Here is an 18,702-nt window from a genome sequence, read left to right as displayed (position 1 = left end):
CTGGCAACTTGCCACATGGAAATTACCACATGCAACATGCCACATGCAACTTGCCACATGCAACTTGCCACATGCAACTTGCCACACGCAACTTGCCACATACAACTTGCCACATGCAACTTGCCACATACGACTTGCCACATGCAACTTGCCACATGAAACATGTAACTTGCAACCTGTTGTGTGTTTTATGTTTGCCGTACTGCGGCGTACTGCATTTTTAAATACTAAAGTACTGCCTACTCTAAAGGTGAAACGACAGCCCTGCTACCCAGGATGATCGCGTCATAATCCCTTTGACATTCTTGTCAAAAAGTAAATTTTCATACCCACCCTCCCATAAGAAGTATAACTTCAAAAATACAAGAAAAAAACAAGATGAAACTCACCGAACTCAAAAGACCTCTCCATAATAGCTCGCCGAGGGTTCTTCGCATTTTGTAGTCCACCACTACCCTCACAATTATTCGTTGAGCTCTCATCGTTTCTAGAATCACCGACATCAACACAGCATTCACCTGCTGCTCTGCGGCACACATGGCCATGGCTGTAGTCGAGAAAATTCTGTGAATAGTGCTGCTTTTGCTGATGCAGGCAGCAGTATCTAACGTGTTTACAAAAATTGCTATTGGTCGAAACACTGTTATTGGGTCTATTCACACGAAAAGAATTTGACCGGCCTACGTTGAGGCTGCCACCACCTCCAAGTCCTGCACTGTGGCTGCTGTTGTTTGTGCACCGAAGGCTCCCACCACAACGCCGTTGATTGAATTTATTTGTTCGCGGTATCACCTAAAAGGACAGAGTACTCCAATTAATCTGATTCGAATTTTAAGTATGCTTTGTAAGTTTGTTTTTTTTTGTTTATTTGTATGGTTATGTGTGTGTGTGTGTGTGTGTGTAAGGGAGCTTATTTATGTGGTGTGAGTTTTCACTTTGTAGGAATGTAGGTAGGTAAGTTAGGTTCAGTTTAAATCGGAATTTGCACAACAATAATGAAGTCTTAAGGGAAAAACACGAAAAACCGTTCCACGTGTAGTTACTATATCCTGCAGTAGGTGAATTTCACTAATTAGAGACAAACAATGTTTGTTTAACTATCACTATGATAGGTCGTGGTACTGTTTTTTCGTAAAAGTAAAGTAGACTAAAGGTGTAAATACATTTAGTGCACAAACACCCAGGTAAGCAAAGCGACATCTTAACACCTATAAACATTCTTAACATTGTACAATGTACATGCTGGTTCTGCTTTGGAAAGACTGGATCAAATACAAAACTAGAGCATGCTCGCGTCAAAAATGCACAGAAATCAACAACAACAACAACGGAAATTGATGCACCGTGGAAGTACTGATCCCAGTATAATGAACCACACATCCAATAAGACATAACATCAGACCAGTCATCACACATTACTTCAATGATGTCGTTAATCATGTCATAGGACATGTCATCTCATCATACATCCCAACCAACATATCGTCATCCATATCAAAAGCAATGCCGTCCATGAGACATGTACTATGATATCATGAGACATGCCTCATGGGACTTGTCTCACGGGACATGTCTCACGGCAAATGTCTCACGGCAAATGTGTCACGGGAAATGTCTCATGGGACATGTCTCAGTGCTAATGTCTCACGGTAAATGTCTAACGGGAAATGTCTCACGGGAAAAGTCTAACGGGAAATGTCTCACGGCAAATGTCTCACGGCAAATGTCTCACGGCAAATGTCTCAAGGCAAATGTCCCACGGTAAATGTCTCACGGCAAGTGTCTCATGGGACATGTCTCACGGCAAATGTCTCACGGCAAATGTCTCACGGTAAATGTGTGACGGGAAATGTCTCATAAGACATGTCTCACGGGACATGTCTCATGGGACATGTCTAACGGGAAATGTCTCACGGGAAAAGTCTAACGGGAAATGTCTCACGGCAAATGTCTCACGGCAAATGTCTCACGGCAAATGTCTCAAGGCAAATGTCCCACGGTAAATGTCTCACGGCAAATGTCTCATGGGACATGTCTCACGGCAAATGTCTCACGGTAAATGTCTCACGGCAAATGTCTTACGGGAAATGTCTCAGGGCAAATGTCTCACGGTAAATGTCTCACGGCAAATGTCCCACGGTAAATGTCTCACGGGAAATGTACTCATGGGACATGTCTCACGGCAACTGTCTCAAGGTTAATGTCTCACGGCAAATGTCAAACGGTAAATGTCTCATGGGAAATGTCCCACGGTAAATGTCTCATGGAACATGTCTCATGCTACATGTCTCACGGGATAAGTCTCACGGAAAATGTTTCACGGGAAATGTCTCACAAGAAATGGCTCACGGCAAATGTCCCACGGTAAATGTCTCATGGAAAATGCCTCATTTAACTAACAATTATATCATTTAAACAACTAAATACTTTATTTCGAAAAAATCAAATCCCGCCGAAAAACACAAAACTGCATCTAATTTTGAATTTTCAATATTTCGTCCAGTTGATTTGACATATTTGACATTTAAACACGCCTGCTTCTTTTTTCTCTGTCACTTAACCTACTGGTTTAAAGATTAAAGTAAAGGCATGTTTAGTTTTTGAGAAACCTGCCTATACCACATTACCCAAGTGTACCACATTTACCTAAATTACTCTACTAATTCCCTACCTGATAAGACTGTTGCCCTTTAGTTACTCCACTATACGATCATTGATTAAGAAAATACAGTCACTTGAAAGAAAAATCTCAAAACTTTTGGTTTTTTATTGTTGATCCCTGATTTGTCTCCACTGAAAGTTATAAAAATGGTACCGGAATCACCCTTGCAAAGAGGCATTCAAAGCTTAAATAATACAGATCAAAATTTACGCCTTTTATAGGAACGAACAATACTATTTCCTCTTGAGAAGAATATTTTTTCGGAGTGTTATAGGTACTCTTCGATATTGCATAAAAATTTTTCAAGTACAATTAATCATGACAAAAAGCTTTACTGGATCATTATAGAAGCAAAATTTGAAACACATACAATAGCTTACTTTTTTTCTATTTGAAAGAAACTTTTAGGAAAAACCAGCCACGAAAATGGTCCCACAAAATAGCTAGTGTCCTAAATTTTGAACAGAGTTAAAGGGTCATGTTTTTTTTTTATTTTCAAACGTTTTACATAATCATGATTTAAATTAAAATTCATAAAAGTCTTAAAAAATTGATTTTTAAAAATAAAAATTTGAAATTGAAAAAAAAAAGTTTCTGTTCAAAATTTTTCTTTGAAATCAGTCATGTAAGTCTATTGTGAACAAGTCTGAAACCCAAAAAACGGTTCTGTAGTACGTACTGTTTATAACGGTTTAAAAAAATATTTCCAAAGCAGGGCCTTATTTACAACATTTATTTAGAAAAAAAACAAGTATTTCCATTTTTGTTATATGGAAAGTGGAGCTAATTTTGTTTCAAAAATTTGTACACCTTCAAAAAATTAAGAACAACAACTACTCAATTGCATCATAAATGTATTTTTTGAACTCTTAAACTGTTACCGATATTAAAATTACCATCTTACTTAAAAAATACTTAACCAAATAGTAAATAAGTTTAAATTATACCACAATTTCAACTAACGAGACAATTAAGTACCAACTTAAATTAAAAGAAAAAAACAAAAACATTAATTTTGAAGTCTCTTTAATTCAAACACAAGTACATTATTTTTTAAACCACCCCAATGGCATATTTCCCCTTTTTTTTATAGCTTCAACATACTACTACTTGTCTAAATATAGGTCGACCATGTTTGATCCTACAACGAAAAGCTATTGCTGAGATTGAAAAGAAACCAAAGGACCTTCCTCGTCGTACCAAACGACCAAACGGGAATGAATCTCTTCTCTGGTGTATGTTTTAGAAGTTCATTCTAGGCTGTGTAAATATTTGAAAAGCCAACCACTCATATATATGAACGGCCACTGCCAGGATGCACTTTTTTTTTTTTTACTCCCTTCATTCAATGTGAGTTTCATTTTAAGCTGGAGCAGCAGCAGCATGCTGCTACAGCAGCAGAAGTAGCAACAAAGTTGTATGGCATAGGCATTTTAAGAGAGGAGAATATAATATCGTCAAAACGTTTATATTCTCTACCGGATGCACGTTTTGTGCCTATTTGGAAATGAAAAACAAAAAAAATAAAGAAAAAAAAAAATACTTGACACTGTTGTAAGCTTAAAGTGGGTAGAATGTGTTAAGATTAAGGATAAGCTGCGTAAACATAATACCAAGGGTGAAAACTGGATAAAAATAGGCTATCAAATGTTGACAGCAGCTGCCAACACAAATAAATTGGACGTTTTAATACTAATATCCTTAAACATCGTTATTTATTCATGAAAAAACATTGTTTTCTATAGCGCTCGTGAGATATAGACTAAAAGGACTTATAACAAGGATTGCTCCTTGTTTTTGAACTTCATTGCGTAGTTAAAGAGGTTATTTAATATGTATACGCATAGATTTATCTTTGATTCTATAAAAGCACTTGGAGGTAAATAAACAAATATAAATGTTTAGAAAACTAGGATTTACAAATATTGAATGAAAAAAAATCATTGCATTCATAATTTGAGGTTAAATATTGACTGAAGTTGGTAAATAAAAGTTTGTGTATAGAAATCATATAATTAAACAGTAGATAGATTTAAGCCAAATAAAAATCTTTATAGGAGTCTTGATTTATGTAGATGTTTCTATGTATCTCTAAATTCTTGAATTACCTAAATATTTCTATTAGGCTATTGATTATGTAGTTTAGAAAGGAACTAAGACGCTCACGGGTTTTTATTGCAGGAATCGTTCAGTAGGTTATAAGAGAAGATAAAACCGCGGAGTGCTATTAAATGAGAGGGTGGAAACTGAAGATAGGGGTGCACAAGCCCCCTTTTTGGTTTTTTCAATATACCTCGTAAACCAAGCAAAATTTTGATATATTGCACATAAAACGTTTTGTAGAGAATTAAATTTCCTATTGGAATAATGTTTTTAAAAAATTGCAAAAAAAAATTTTCATACCAAAATAGTCGAAACAATCATAAAAAAAAAATCAAAAAAAATCGATTTTTTGAGTTTTTTTGATTTTTTAGTTGTACATTTTTTTTTGGTTGAGATAGACATAAACATTGCTCGAAAGAAAATAAGAAGATTAAATTTCCTTCAAAATGCTGTACTCACTACATTTTTTCATTGAAAATTAACCGAAGTATGGCCATTTTAATCTATCTTTTTTTTCGCATTTTTAGTTTTACTCAAGTAAAACAGAAACATTTGAGGGGAAGTACGATAACTTAAGCACCAAGAACTGATTATGAGATTTTGTAGAGGGGTTAAATACAATCATTGTTTACTATGGAAGGGGGGGTCTATGTCCCCTCGTTTTGGTGGGAGGGGCAATTTTCTTTAAAAAAAATACTTAAAATAAAAAAAACTTATTAAAAAACAACAACAACACTTACAGTTTTGATTGAAACTTTTTTCAAAAGCTAGAATTATAAACTTAATATTAATTTTAAAATGAAGTTATTTTAATCAATTGTTTTTGAAATAAACGAGTGATTCCGATAAAGAAAGTATTTTGTCTATTTTTCAATTTTCTCAAAAAGTAGAAGGCATAGGAACATTATGATTTTCATGATTTGATAAGAAATCAATTAAGGCAGTTTACTTTGTAGGTCAATTTCGAATTGAAGTCCACAGTCTTTGTGAAAATTGTACTCAATGTGCTTTTAAAATTTTTTTTTCTCAAGTTTTTACTTTGAAATCGGGTATTTCAAAAACAATAGATTAAAATAACTTCATTTTAAAATTAATATTAAGTTTATAATTCTAGCTAAATTAAAATTTTTGATTTATACACAGATTTTTGAATGCAGTATTTGAAAAGAATTAAAAACCAATAAAACTGCATCAGAAATTGTGTGATAGCAGGTGTACTTTAAGAATAATAAAATAAAACGTAAAAGCAAAAACTACGAAAACAGCTAATAATTTCAAAAACCGAAAAAAATATAAAAACAAAATTTACGGGAAATTTTGAATATGACCTTTTAAAGTAACTGTTTTCCAACCAGAATTATCAAACATAAAAAAAAAGATATGATTTAACTCGAGAGAAAAAAAATTTTATGTATGAGTTAAAAATTTCCCATACAAATTTGTATGGGGAAAGTATGACCCTGGTCTATCCCAGCAGCTGACCCTAAACAAGAGAGATATTATTAAAATGGTAATTGTTCTGTCTCCAAAAAATGAAACACAAGCTTACTCTTTGACTTCAGTTTTATTAATGTCTAAGTATAATACAATTGGTGAACTATTTCAGTTATTCTATGTTATGTATATAAGATCGGATGATAAGCGGGAATTCAGTTATTCTTTAACATACAGTGAACAGAGTTAATGATCATTAATATCAATTAGTTTGTACACTTCTCATCCGAGCTTATTAACAATTCATAATAATATTAATTATACTACACTCTCCCCACTAGTATATTTTGATTAACAATACAATACTCAATAAGATAATATCGTCCCGTTTCTGCCTGAAGCACGTATCTACACGGCAAATTTTGTTCAGTTCTTAAAATAAATATACATTTTTCTCAAAGTTAAAAATATGAATTGAACAAAGGGAAATCAAGTTATGTTTAAGACATATTGATTAAGTTGTTTCTACATTTAAACCTTTGTAACTATTGTTTCTGTAAGTTTTAGAGCAATGTTTAACAGAAAATTAAATCTTTAAAAAAAATGTACTTACGAGGTTCAAGCAGAAACGGGACGATATGTAGCATAACATTATTTATAATAATAAGATTTTGGTCTCTTAACATTTCTTATGCCCTTTCTTTGAGCTAATGGCAATGATTTATTAAGAACTTCTTCTTTTTCTTCCTTTATTGGATTATGTACTAATTCATTATTTTTACAAATTGGATCACAATCAGCTTTTAATTTTCCTAAATGAGTATCAGAAGCATTTTGTAAATTCAACATGTTATCACCACTATAACTTGTTAAGGAAACATCAGAGCCAGAAGATTTCTTCCTTAGCTGATTTTGATGAACATATCTAATTTTCGTGTTCAATTCAACTAAATATGTTAATTTACTTATAACTTTTTTGACTACTGCTGGTACCCATTTCACAAAATGTTTTAATTCTGATCTATACATAACCTCTTCTCCCACTGAAAATTTATGACAATAATCATTTTCATTTTTAATAGCAACGCTACTAGTTTTAATTTGATTGTTTACTTTAATATTTTTCAAATTATTCGTTTCTGACTTTTTAATTTTTGGATTAACATAATCTAACTTATGCAAAGGTTTATATGAAAAAATCAACTCTGAAGGTGTTTTGCTGGTAACCGTAGATGGGGTGTTATTGTACACCATTAAAAATTCAAAAATAAAAGCGTTTAAGTCAGAACTAGACTGTTTTTCAAGCAACATCTTTTGTAAAGCAGATTTTGTAGTTTGAACTCCACGTTCTGCGAGCCCATTGCTTTGACTATGATATGGGGGAGTCGGTTTGTAATCAATTTTATTAGCTTTACAATATTGTTTGAATAGATGAGCGCTAAATGGGGGACCATTGTCTGTTACAATACAACAAGGGTATCCAAAAATAACAAAAACTTCTTTTAAAACATTAAGTAATGACATTAATGTTGTAGATTTCATTTCCTTTACTATGAAAAACTTACTAAACGCATCCACTAATATTAAACAAGTTTTTCCCTTTAAATGAAAAAAATCAAGATGAATGCGATGGAATGCCTGATGAACGATAGGCCATATGGTGTCACATTTTTCAGTAGGCACATTTTGAGTTGCCTGACAAATTTTACAATCCCTTGCAAACCCTTCGATTGCTTTGTCTATACCTACCCACCACACATATGATCTTGCAAGCATCTTCATACGCACCATGCCAGTATGACCCTCATGCAGCACATTTAAAACTTTACACCGTAAACTTTCCGGAATAACCAGACGATGATGATAAAAAACACACTCATCATCTATGCACAACGCATTTTTGTTCAAAAAGTATGAACGAAACTCGGGATTAATGTTTTTTGGCCAACCAGTGCTCAAGTATTTAAAAATTGAGTTCAAAGTTTCGTCAGCTTTTGTTTCTTTTTTAACTAATTCAAAATCAACTAACTGGTCTGATCCAAAAAAATTTATTGGTATATGTTCTACACCTGACTCAACATTAATTGGATGCCTGGATAAAAAATCCACGTGCGCCATATTTGCACCTCTCTTATACATAACTTTATATTGATATTGCGATAGGATTATCGACCAACGCTGGAGTCTTGCGAAAGCTACAGCAGAATTACTCTTTGTTGGACTGAATATCTCTTTAATTGCCATGTTATCAGTACACAACGTAAATCGATGACCGTATATAAATGTGTGAAACTTATTAATGGCAAAAATAACAGCTAATCCCTCTCTATGGAGCTGAGAATAATTTTGCTCCGACGGGCTCAATGTGCATGAAGCATAGAAAACGGGTTTCTCAGCTCCGTCCACAACATGAGCTAAGATCGCACCAACGCCAACTGGACTTGCATCTGTTGAAAGAATTATTTCTTTTTGTGGGTCATATAACTCTAGCACTCTAGTATTCACTAAGAGTTGTTTACATTTTTGGAATGCCTTCTCACATTTTGATGACCATGTAAACGCTTCACCTTTCTTTTTTAAATTGTTTAAAACAAAACATTCCGTCGAAATGTTAGGCAAAAACTGGTGATAAAAATTAAGCAACCCTAGAAATGATTCCAATTGTTGTAAATTTGTTGGCGGTGGAGCTTCTAATATTGCCCTGACTTTTTCTTTCTCAGGACTTAACCCCCCTTCAGATAATGTATGGCCGAGAAAATCTACAGATTCTTGTAAAAACTTGCATTTTTGTAAATTTATACGTAGGTACATTGTGCTTTGACAGACGTTTAAGAACTTCAAAAAGTTGTTGTTTACATTCTATTAGATTAACACCACCAATAATGATGTCATCAATGTAACACAACACTTTTGAAAGACCCAACAGAATTCGGTCCATAACGGATTGAAAAATACCGGGAGCACTACTCACTCCAAAAACTAAACGATTAAAAACATAGAGACCATTAAACGTGTTTATAACTAGAATCTTTCTTGATTCTTCATTCACTGACAACTGCATGTATGCACCTTTAAGATCAATAACACAAAAATATTTACATCCTGAAATTTGAGCAAAAATTTCCTGCAATTTTTGTAATGGGTAATACATTGTCTCTATGCACTTATTAATTGTGACTTTACAGTCCACACAGATCCGAATCGAGTCATCTTTTTTAGGAACTATAACGATAGGACTGGCCCACCGACTGACGCTAATTTTTTCTAAAATACCTTCTTCAACCAGACGGTTCAACTCTTCGTTGACTTTATCTCTCAACTTAAACGGTACACTATACGGTGCATGAAAAATTGGCACAACATCTGGTTTCAAAACAATATCAGCTTCAAACCCGACTATCGGAGAATTTAATGTGGTTTCAACTATATTTGGGAATCTACTTTTGATTTCACTTACGATAGGCTATTGATTATGTCGAAAAAAAACAGGGCAATAAGGAACTAAGACGTTCACGGTTTTTTATTGCAGGAATCGATCAATGGTTTATAAGGGAAGATAAAACCGCGGAGTGCTATTAAATGAGAGGGTGGAAACTGAAGATAGGGGTGTAAAAGCCCCCTTTTTGGTTATTTCAATATATCTCGTAAACCGAGCAAAATTTTAATATATTGCGCTCAAAACTTTTTGTAGAGAATTGAATTTCCTATTAGAATAATGTTTTTAAAAAATTGAAAAAAAAAATTTCCATACCAAAATAGTCGAAACAATCATAAAAAAAATATCAAAAAAATCGATTTTTTGAGTTTTTTTGCTTTTTTAGTTGTACATTTTTTTTGGGTTGAGATAGACATAAACATTGCTCCAAAGAAAAAAAGAAGATTAAATTTCCTGCAAAATGCTGTACTCAATAAATTTTTTCATTGAAAATTAACCTAAGTATGGCCATTTTAATCTATCTTTTTTTCGCATTTTTAATTTTACTCAAGTAAAACAGAAACATTTGAGGGGAAAGTACGATAACTTAAGCACCAAGAACTGATAATGAGATTTTGTAGAGGGGTTAAATACAATCATTGTTTACTATGGGAGGGGGGGTCTATGTCCCCCCGTTTTGGCGGGAGGGGCAATTTTCTAAAAAAAATACTTTAAATAAAAAAAAATTATTAAAAAACAACGGTAACACTTACAGTTTTGATTGATACTTTTTTCAAAAGCTAGAATTATAAACTTAATATTAATTTTAAAATGAAGTTATTTTAATCAATTGTTTTTGAAATAAACGCGTGATTCCGATAGTGAAAGTATTTAGTCTATTTTTCAATTTTCTCCAAAAGTAGAAGGCATAGGAACATTATGATTTTCATGATTTGATAAGAAATCAATTAAGGCAGTTTATTTTGTCGATCAATTTCGTATTGAAGTCCACAGTCTTTGTGAAAATTGTACTCAATGTGCTTTTTAAACTTTTTTTCACAAGTTTTGACTTTGAAATCTTGTATTTCAAAAACAATTGATTGAAATAACTTCATTTTAAAATAAATATTAAGTTTATAATTCTAGCTTTTGAAAAAAGTATCAATCAAAACTGTAAGTGTTGCCGTTGTTTTTTAATAATTTTTTTTTATTTTAAGTATTTTTTTTAGAAAATTGCCCCTCCCGCCAAAACGGGGGGACATAGACCCCCCCTCCCATAGTAAACAATGATTGTATTTAACCCCTCTACAAAATCTCATTATCAGTTCTTGGTGCTTAAGTTATCGTACTTTCCCCTCAAATGTTTCTGTTTTACTTGAGTAAAATTAAAAATGCGAAAAAAAGATAGATTAAAATGGCCATACTTAGGTTAATTTTCAATGAAAAAATTTATTGAGTACAGCATTTTGCAGGAAATTTAATCTTCTTTTTTTCTTTGGAGCAATGTTTATGTCTATCTCAACCCAAAAAAAATGTACAACTAAAAAAGCAAAAAAACTCAAAAAATCGATTTTTTTGATATTTTTTTTATGATTGTTTCGACTATTTTGGTATGGAAATTTTTTTTTTCAATTTTTTAAAAACATTATTCTAATAGGAAATTCAATTCTCTACAAAAAGTTTTGAGCGCAATATATTAAAATTTTGCTCGGTTTACGAGATATATTGAAATAACCAAAAAGGGGGCTTTTACACCCCTATCTTCAGTTTCCACCCTCTCATTTAATAGCACTCCGCGGTTTTATCTTCTCTTATAACCCATTGATCGATTCCTGAAATAAAAACCCGTGAACGTCTTAGTTCCTTTCTAAATGACATAATCAATAGCCTACGATTTCATCCTTCGACGTAACACTGAAAACATCTTGTTCGACTTTAAAAGCGTCCCTCCACTTGGGAAATATGGCATCAATCCATGGACGACCCATTAAACTTATCTTTGGACGACTTCCTCTTACAACAACAATTGAAAGACCAACTATGTTACCAGCAAAACTTACTTCACAGTCCATTGTTCCAAGCTCATCTAGTTCCCCACCTGTAACTGATACTAAATTAGACTTATTTTTAACTAATGTATAATCTGCGAAACATAACTTATATTGGTCTTCCGACATTACTGATGACGTTGCCCCAGTGTCGATCTCCATCAGAACTGGTTTCCCATTGATGACGACATCGCAAAGTTCAGACTGGTTTATTGAACTCCCATCTCCAATAACATGGACCGTTGATTTTTTATTGGGACACATGCGTGAAATGTGACCCTTTCGGTTGCACAGAAAACATTCCCAGTTGACTGCTGGGCAATCTTTATGTGCCGCTCGTCCACAACGGTGACATTGACTTTGCTGACGATTTGACTTTGACTGATTATTTGACTTTGACTGATGATTACTTTGTGCACCTGCACGATGGTAATTGGACTTTGGACTGTACGATGACTTGTTCAATGCTTGATTTTGACTTTTAGACTGACTTGATGGATAAACAGCATTGGTGGTTCTTGACACTTGTACTGAACTTGATGCTCTTTCTGACGACTCGATAGTGAGGGCTTTTTCACAATACTGGTCGAAGGTTAGGTTATCGTTTTCGAGTAAGGCTTGTTGAATCTTCTCGTGTTTCAATCCCACAATGAAACGATCGGACAATTGTTCATCCAGGATTTTCAATTTATATATTCCAATTTTGGAATCGACTGAAGACGAAAAACTTGCCTGTGACGGTGAGCTAATAGAAGCCGTGGTGGTGGTGGTGGTGGTGGTGGCTGTAGTGGTTGTACCAGCGATGGTAGTACTCGTGGTGGACGGCACCATTGGCGTGGAAAAAATGGGCAGCGTGGACATTACTCGGTTATAATCTTGATTGACATCCATGAAATCTCCAAAGCAACAATCCTGTGCTGATGCTTTGAGCCTCAAGATATATTCGCTTATGGACTCACCATGCTGCTGAACGACATTATGGAACTTGAATCTTTCAGAGCGCTTATTTGGCTTTGGTGCGAACTGAGTGCGAAACAGAGTTATATTCTGTTGAAAAGATTTTTCGCATGGTGATACCGGATAAGTCAACTTTGCCAGCAATTCGTACATCGATTTACCCATAATTCCAATAAAAAGACTATTTTTATCACTTTCTGCGATATTGTTCAATGAAAAAAAATTGTTTAAACGATTTTCGTAGTCTCTAAAACTATCACCATGTTCATATGGCTCCACATTTCCAATTAACTTCATTTTAATTAGTTTTTTTCTTAAATTTACACGCGGGTTTTCACTAACCCTTTTTTATGTACTTTTACTTTTAACAAAGATTTTAATTTTTTAATTCCTCGTCGCCAAAATGTTCTGTCTCCAAAAAATGAAACACAAGCTTACTCTTTGACTTCAGTTTTATTAATGTCTAAGTATAATACAATTGGTGAACTATTTCAGTTATTCTATGTTATGTATATAAGATCGGATGATAAGCGGGAATTCAGTTATTCTTTAACATACAGTGAACAGAGTTAATGATCATTAATATCAATTAGTTTGTACACTTCTCATCCGAGCTTATTAACAATTCATAATAATATTAATTATACTACAGTAATATTTCACAATCGAGTATCAAACGTAACACTGTCAAAATTCAAACCGAATTTATCAGTGTTTGATGTAACGCAGCCGATAAGTGATTCACCAAGTTGTAAAAGCAGCTGAAGCCGTATATCCTGGGGCGAGTAATGAAAGATATCGAGATAGCGGCCAATGTGGAGAACTAATAATTTAATGCACCAAAGCATAAACAAAAAATACCAAGACTGGAAAATTTCGTACGTCTTTCCCCCCAAAACCCTTTTGTGTACATTGCTGTCTGTGAATATATGTGAAAGCCACCACGTTGGTAAATGACGTTAACACGCACACATTTATAGATTCACGACATTCACCACACATTTGACACGAACACAACGATAGGTTCACGACATTCACCACACCTCGCAGCTTGTAGGCAAACGTCAGTTGACCGCCGAGTTTCCAGTCTTGGTATTTTTTGTTTATGCACCAAAGGTTGCCTTTTTCCTACATGCCTACTTTCGTCAATATTATACGTTATTCGGAATCTGTACTGATATGGCAAGTTACAGGAGAAAGTACCTACCGCAGACGTTGCTCAAGGGTTTCGGAAAATTGGTTCCACTCAATAAGTTGCTGTGCCAATTAAAGAAAGCGGGCACAACGCGACACAACGCGACGCACGGTCTTAGATAAGAACAGCTCGTCGACGTGTAGTTCCTTTTAAAAAAAGATGATCTGTCCTAAATTTTTGAAATTCGGTTAGAAGGAGTTTTTCAAGTTAGATAAGGAACAATAATGATTTAAGATCCACGAACGGTTTGCTTTATATTATGTAGATGCATTTGTTGCACATTGTCTTTCGTTTTTTAAAAACAAATTATCGTTTTCGTTCCGTTTTTATAGAATCTGGGTCCTGCTGAAGATCATAAACAAGAATGTCGAACCTACGGAGGCAGTTGTATACTCAAATAATTGGGAGTTAAAATAGCTTTAAGGCAGAAGAGACCAGTGCTTTACAAGTTTTCAAAGGGTAAAAGTTGAAAAAAGTATAAAACGAAAAATCAATTGAAGCATTATTATCTATCAAAAGAGGGTGATTGAGAGAAAACGTATACGTTTGACAACTTTTATCAAAAAAAGGAATGGAAAAGTTGTGCATAAAAATATATAAAACTTTTCCAAAGTCTTAACAAAAATTCGATTACCATGAAATTTTTCTGTAAATGTACATTTTTGTAATTTTGATTTAATTTTAATTTTTGGATTTGAAAAAAAAAAAAAATTTAAATGACCTTAATTTCAATCACAAATAAAAAGTTGGTAAAAAGCTGTTTTAAGTCTTGATAATATGGAGACAACAATTTCGTAATAAAAACCTCTTCGTATTGAAAATATTGGTAAGATTTTTGAAATCAAAACATGGTTTTATAATCAGAATATAATTCATTAAATTCATTCATGTTAAAAAATCAGTAAAGTCATTATATGGTACTCAAGGCCTTATACACAATCGGGATTGAGATTATTTTTTCACGCATCCATTTCGTATAATTCTGGGGCAATTATAACGAATGAAAAAAAAGTACGTATACACCTCTGCACACACTCGTTTCGATGCTATTTCTCTTTCTTCATTCTTGAATTGAAAATGAATGAAATAATACCTTTGTTATGTGTGAAATAAAATATGTACATATTTAGCGATTTTAACTGCAAACTATCAACAAAAAATGTCCTTAAACTTGGTTAATGAAATGAAATTTCTGCTGTTAATCCAGTGAAAATAGGTATTCAAAAACAGGCTTGAAATTTGTACTGATTTTTAAATTATCTCTCTCTTAAAACAAATTGCGAAAAGTCTTCATCAATCCTCATAAACTGTAGCTGCTATCGAAAAGTGACAAATTTACTACACACCTAACGGTTTTTTTTTTTTCAAAAATATTCATAGGTATTATAATCACCGGATCTAGACAGATACAGACCTATAAGAATTTTTGATAATAATTTATTTGAATCTAATTTATCTATTTCTCTTTGTAGAAATTAATATAAAAGTTTATTTTAATATTATTTGCCTCAAGAAATCAAGATGTCTCAAATTTAAATCAACACAATATTTGTCAAAATTCTACCATGTACTAGCAATTTAGCTCCATCCACAAGAGAAAAAATCACTTATCTTTAAGATTGAAGCTGTTAAAAGAAGATGTCTCAAGTTTCTGAATAAATTAAACATAATAAATAAATTGCGGACTATAAGCTTATGAGTGTTGGAGTAGGGATAAGGTAGATATAAGTGATAAAGGTATTAAATATAAAGTGGGTTTAGGTTTAGGTACATACCTTATCCTCGAGCAAATTAGAAAACAGATCTAAATGGTCCTCATCTTCGTTCATCATTGCAAAAAAGTCTTTGAAAGTGTCTGGAAAAGACGCCGGGAATTGTCCTTGACGGGAATCCAATTTCGTTTCCATTTCTGGAAGATTAAATATATACAAAGTTGAAGTTGATTAACTCAAAAATTGTTGTTGTTTGTATTTTTGATTGTTATTTGAGTAGAGCTAGTACTTAAGTGTATAATAACAAGTTATAAATATATGAGAAACGAGGTAATATCAGGACGTCACGATTCGGAGAGGTACAATGTAAGGTAATCATTTTAACAGCAGAAAATAGAATTTCATTCAATCTTTTAATACATTAATTTAAAATACCGCCATTAATTTTCAATGAATTTACAATTTTTAGAATGTTGAATGTTAAGCCTTAGCACCCTGAGAGAAAGTATCATTCATCATCAAATGAATTCGTAAATAAAAAAATTGATTTATTAAGAAAAACATATCAATATTTATGCTCATAAAATATGAATATTTATTGATATTCATATGAGAAATATATAAATTTGAGGCACTAACAAATATGAGCTACAATGAAGAACCAAAGTGACTAAGGCCCGTTTGCTGATTCGAAACATAAATCCAGTTAATAGCCAGGTTCCACATAACTTTTATGTTATACACAAATCTATTTGTGTTGCACGTAAAAATTTATGTCGATCATAGCTAAAAAAAGAGATTTGAAATACATCTAAGTTCACTTTGAAAAATGCGATATGTCAAATTTAAAATTTTTGCAAGAAAACTAATCGGTGAATTTTTTTGTTTTATTGTGTTTTTGAGAAAAAATGTCGCAAAAAATTAAAAAAAGAAATCCTAACTTTTCATCGAGTGAAAAATCATTGCTCCTTCATTGTGTGTATGAAGAAAGAGGAGTAATAGAAAATAAAAAAACTGATGCTGCAACTTGGAAGGATAAAGAAAGTGCTTGGCTACGTATCGAAACAAATTTCAACAGTCAATCCGGAGCTTCCTGCTATAGAAGTGGCGAATCACTTAAACGGTTCTATGCAAACTACAAAGGGGAAACCAGGAAGGAAGCTGCTCAAGAAAAATTTTCATGTTTGCAAACTGGAGGTGGAAAGCAGTTCAAACCAACGGACCCAAATTTCGAACTTGCTATCTCCATTATGAATCCAAAAACGGTTCATGGTTTGGAGAACGAGTTTGATGGAGATAGCCAATCCAATGAACGAAATGAAAATGTAATTTAAAATGGAATTTAATTAATTTTCTTATTGATAAAAGACAACATAATTTGATTTTAGATTGATAACAACCCAAACCAAAACAACGACTGGAGCAGTTATAAACCGTCTATGTTAAAAAAAGGTATTAATCCCAAACTGAAACCCCCAGTACAATCAACTTGTGATCCCAAATTAAGTGAGGCTAATGAATGAATTTCCGGTGAGGATGTTGAAAAAGAAAAAACACCAAAAGTGATTATGTCAAAAGGTTTTAAAAAATCTTTTGAAAGCATTGACCAAGAGACAAATACACCTTGGATGTCTAGAAGAAGACCCGTTGCTTCAAGTGTACCAAACACTAAAATAACAGAGCAGTATACTGAACTATCAAGAATTAAAATAGAACTTGCCAAGTTGCAGTACGATACTCTGAAAGAAGAAGCCTTTGACAACAAGTACCAACGAAATATCGAGCATGAGTTGAAGAAAAAATCCATGGAGCTAGATATTCAAATTAAGACTGAACTTTTAAAAAAGATTAAAAAAGAAAGCTGCACCGCCAAGGATGCCCAAAATGTTTTAAAGGAAATTGAAGTTTATTTTGATGAGATCAGCCAAAACTAAACAATAAATAGTCGCAGAACCTACCTTTATGCATGTTTTTATTTTGTCCATACAAATGTTTGTATGTATGTACATAGGGATTTTCTGAATTTTAATTTTGTATGTTTGTTGTTTTTAAAGATTTTATTGTTTCTGTGTATGAATTATTAAAAAAACAATCTCTTTTTAAATAAATATGCGTTTTATTTTGCCCTTCAACAGTGATTTTCCAAAACCATAATGGTTATTTCTTTTGTTAAGCGGAATCTTTTGTAAAAAGAAAGCTCATCAAATGAAGAAAAATATTCATTTCTCTCATATATTTGACGAGGAATGCCAATTTCTATCACTTCAAGGATTTCCATGTCATCGTCAAACACATCCAGAATTTCAAAATCCATTTTTATTTACGTTTTCTTTTGATTTCTTGTAAAACCTTTTTTATTTATTCAATATTTCCAAATATTCAAAAATAATTTTTCAAAACGCTTCAATCCCTTATGTCAAACCTAAATATTTTATGTATTACTTTTTCGTAGACATAAATAATGTTCTACTTATCGAAGTTTATGTTTAGGTTTAGGTTTGGTGCAAACCAATATGTGGTACCTAAGGGTTTATGTCAAACATAAACTCTTAAGTATCGTATCAGCAAATGGCCCTAAATACCCTTAACCATTAATGTTTGCAAAATCAAAACGGTTAAAATGAAAATGCACTTTGTCTTCATGAAAACCGTAGTCAAGTTGACTCAAAGTTGTTGGAAGTGACAAGACTTCTAGACAGATGGATTGAAGTGGAGTGGTATAGGGAAAAAAAGAAGTGGAGGTGAGAAAAAGGATTTTGTATACTGTATCCTGTATGTCATAAATAGCGTTCTAATCGATAAAGTTTAACGTGAAGGTAGAAGATAATTTTAAAATCTATAAAACTTTGATTTTAAAATTTTTTTAAAAAAATATATTGATTAGAATAAAATATTTAAAAAAAATGTACATGTTGGTGTTTAAGTCTAGCTTAAATTTTTTTTTGATATTTTCAAAAATGGAAAAACTTAACAAAATAAAAGACACCTCATAACTGGCCATGAGAAAACTGGGTAGAAAAAAAAACAATTGAAATTTTTTTTTTTTTTGTCTTATAAATCGATGAACCATGGCAGCCACCACTAAAAAGTGAAGCCATTTTCTAACGTTCCACTTGAAATTTTTAGCAGTGCGGCAAAAATTTTAATTCAAAATTAAAAATAAAGCTACACAATGA

At 32.8% G+C, this 18,702-nt stretch overlaps 2 protein-coding genes across 3 annotated transcripts in view; one reads left to right on the top strand and one right to left on the bottom strand.

Annotated features, from left to right (window-relative positions):
* LOC129911006 (uncharacterized protein DDB_G0283357) overlaps positions 1–18,702 on the bottom strand; it is a 171,932-nt gene that overhangs the window by 89,809 nt on the left and 63,421 nt on the right. For both annotated transcript variants that reach the window (XM_055988647.1, XM_055988646.1), the window contains exons 2-3: positions 15,590–15,723; positions 390–792 (exon numbers count right to left, since the gene is read on the bottom strand). In XM_055988647.1, coding sequence (XP_055844622.1) covers positions 390–792; positions 15,590–15,721 — 535 coding nt within the window. In that variant the 5' untranslated portion in view covers positions 15,722–15,723. The remainder of the gene's footprint in view (positions 1–389; positions 793–15,589; positions 15,724–18,702) is intronic.
* Positions 16,429–17,610, top strand: LOC129911013 (uncharacterized). Its single transcript, XM_055988655.1, has 2 exons — positions 16,429–16,851; positions 16,915–17,610. The coding sequence occupies exons 1-2, from the start codon at positions 16,435–16,437 to the stop codon at positions 17,047–17,049; spliced, it is 552 nt and encodes a 183-aa protein (XP_055844630.1). The 5' UTR covers positions 16,429–16,434; the 3' UTR covers positions 17,050–17,610.

Source organism: Episyrphus balteatus, chromosome 2 (genome assembly GCF_945859705.1).
Source record: "Episyrphus balteatus chromosome 2, idEpiBalt1.1, whole genome shotgun sequence".
In the NCBI taxonomy this organism is placed as follows: Eukaryota; Metazoa; Arthropoda; class Insecta; order Diptera; family Syrphidae; genus Episyrphus; species Episyrphus balteatus.
Note: the sequence above shows the minus strand (reverse complement) of the source record. Positions and strands in the feature narration are given on the sequence as shown.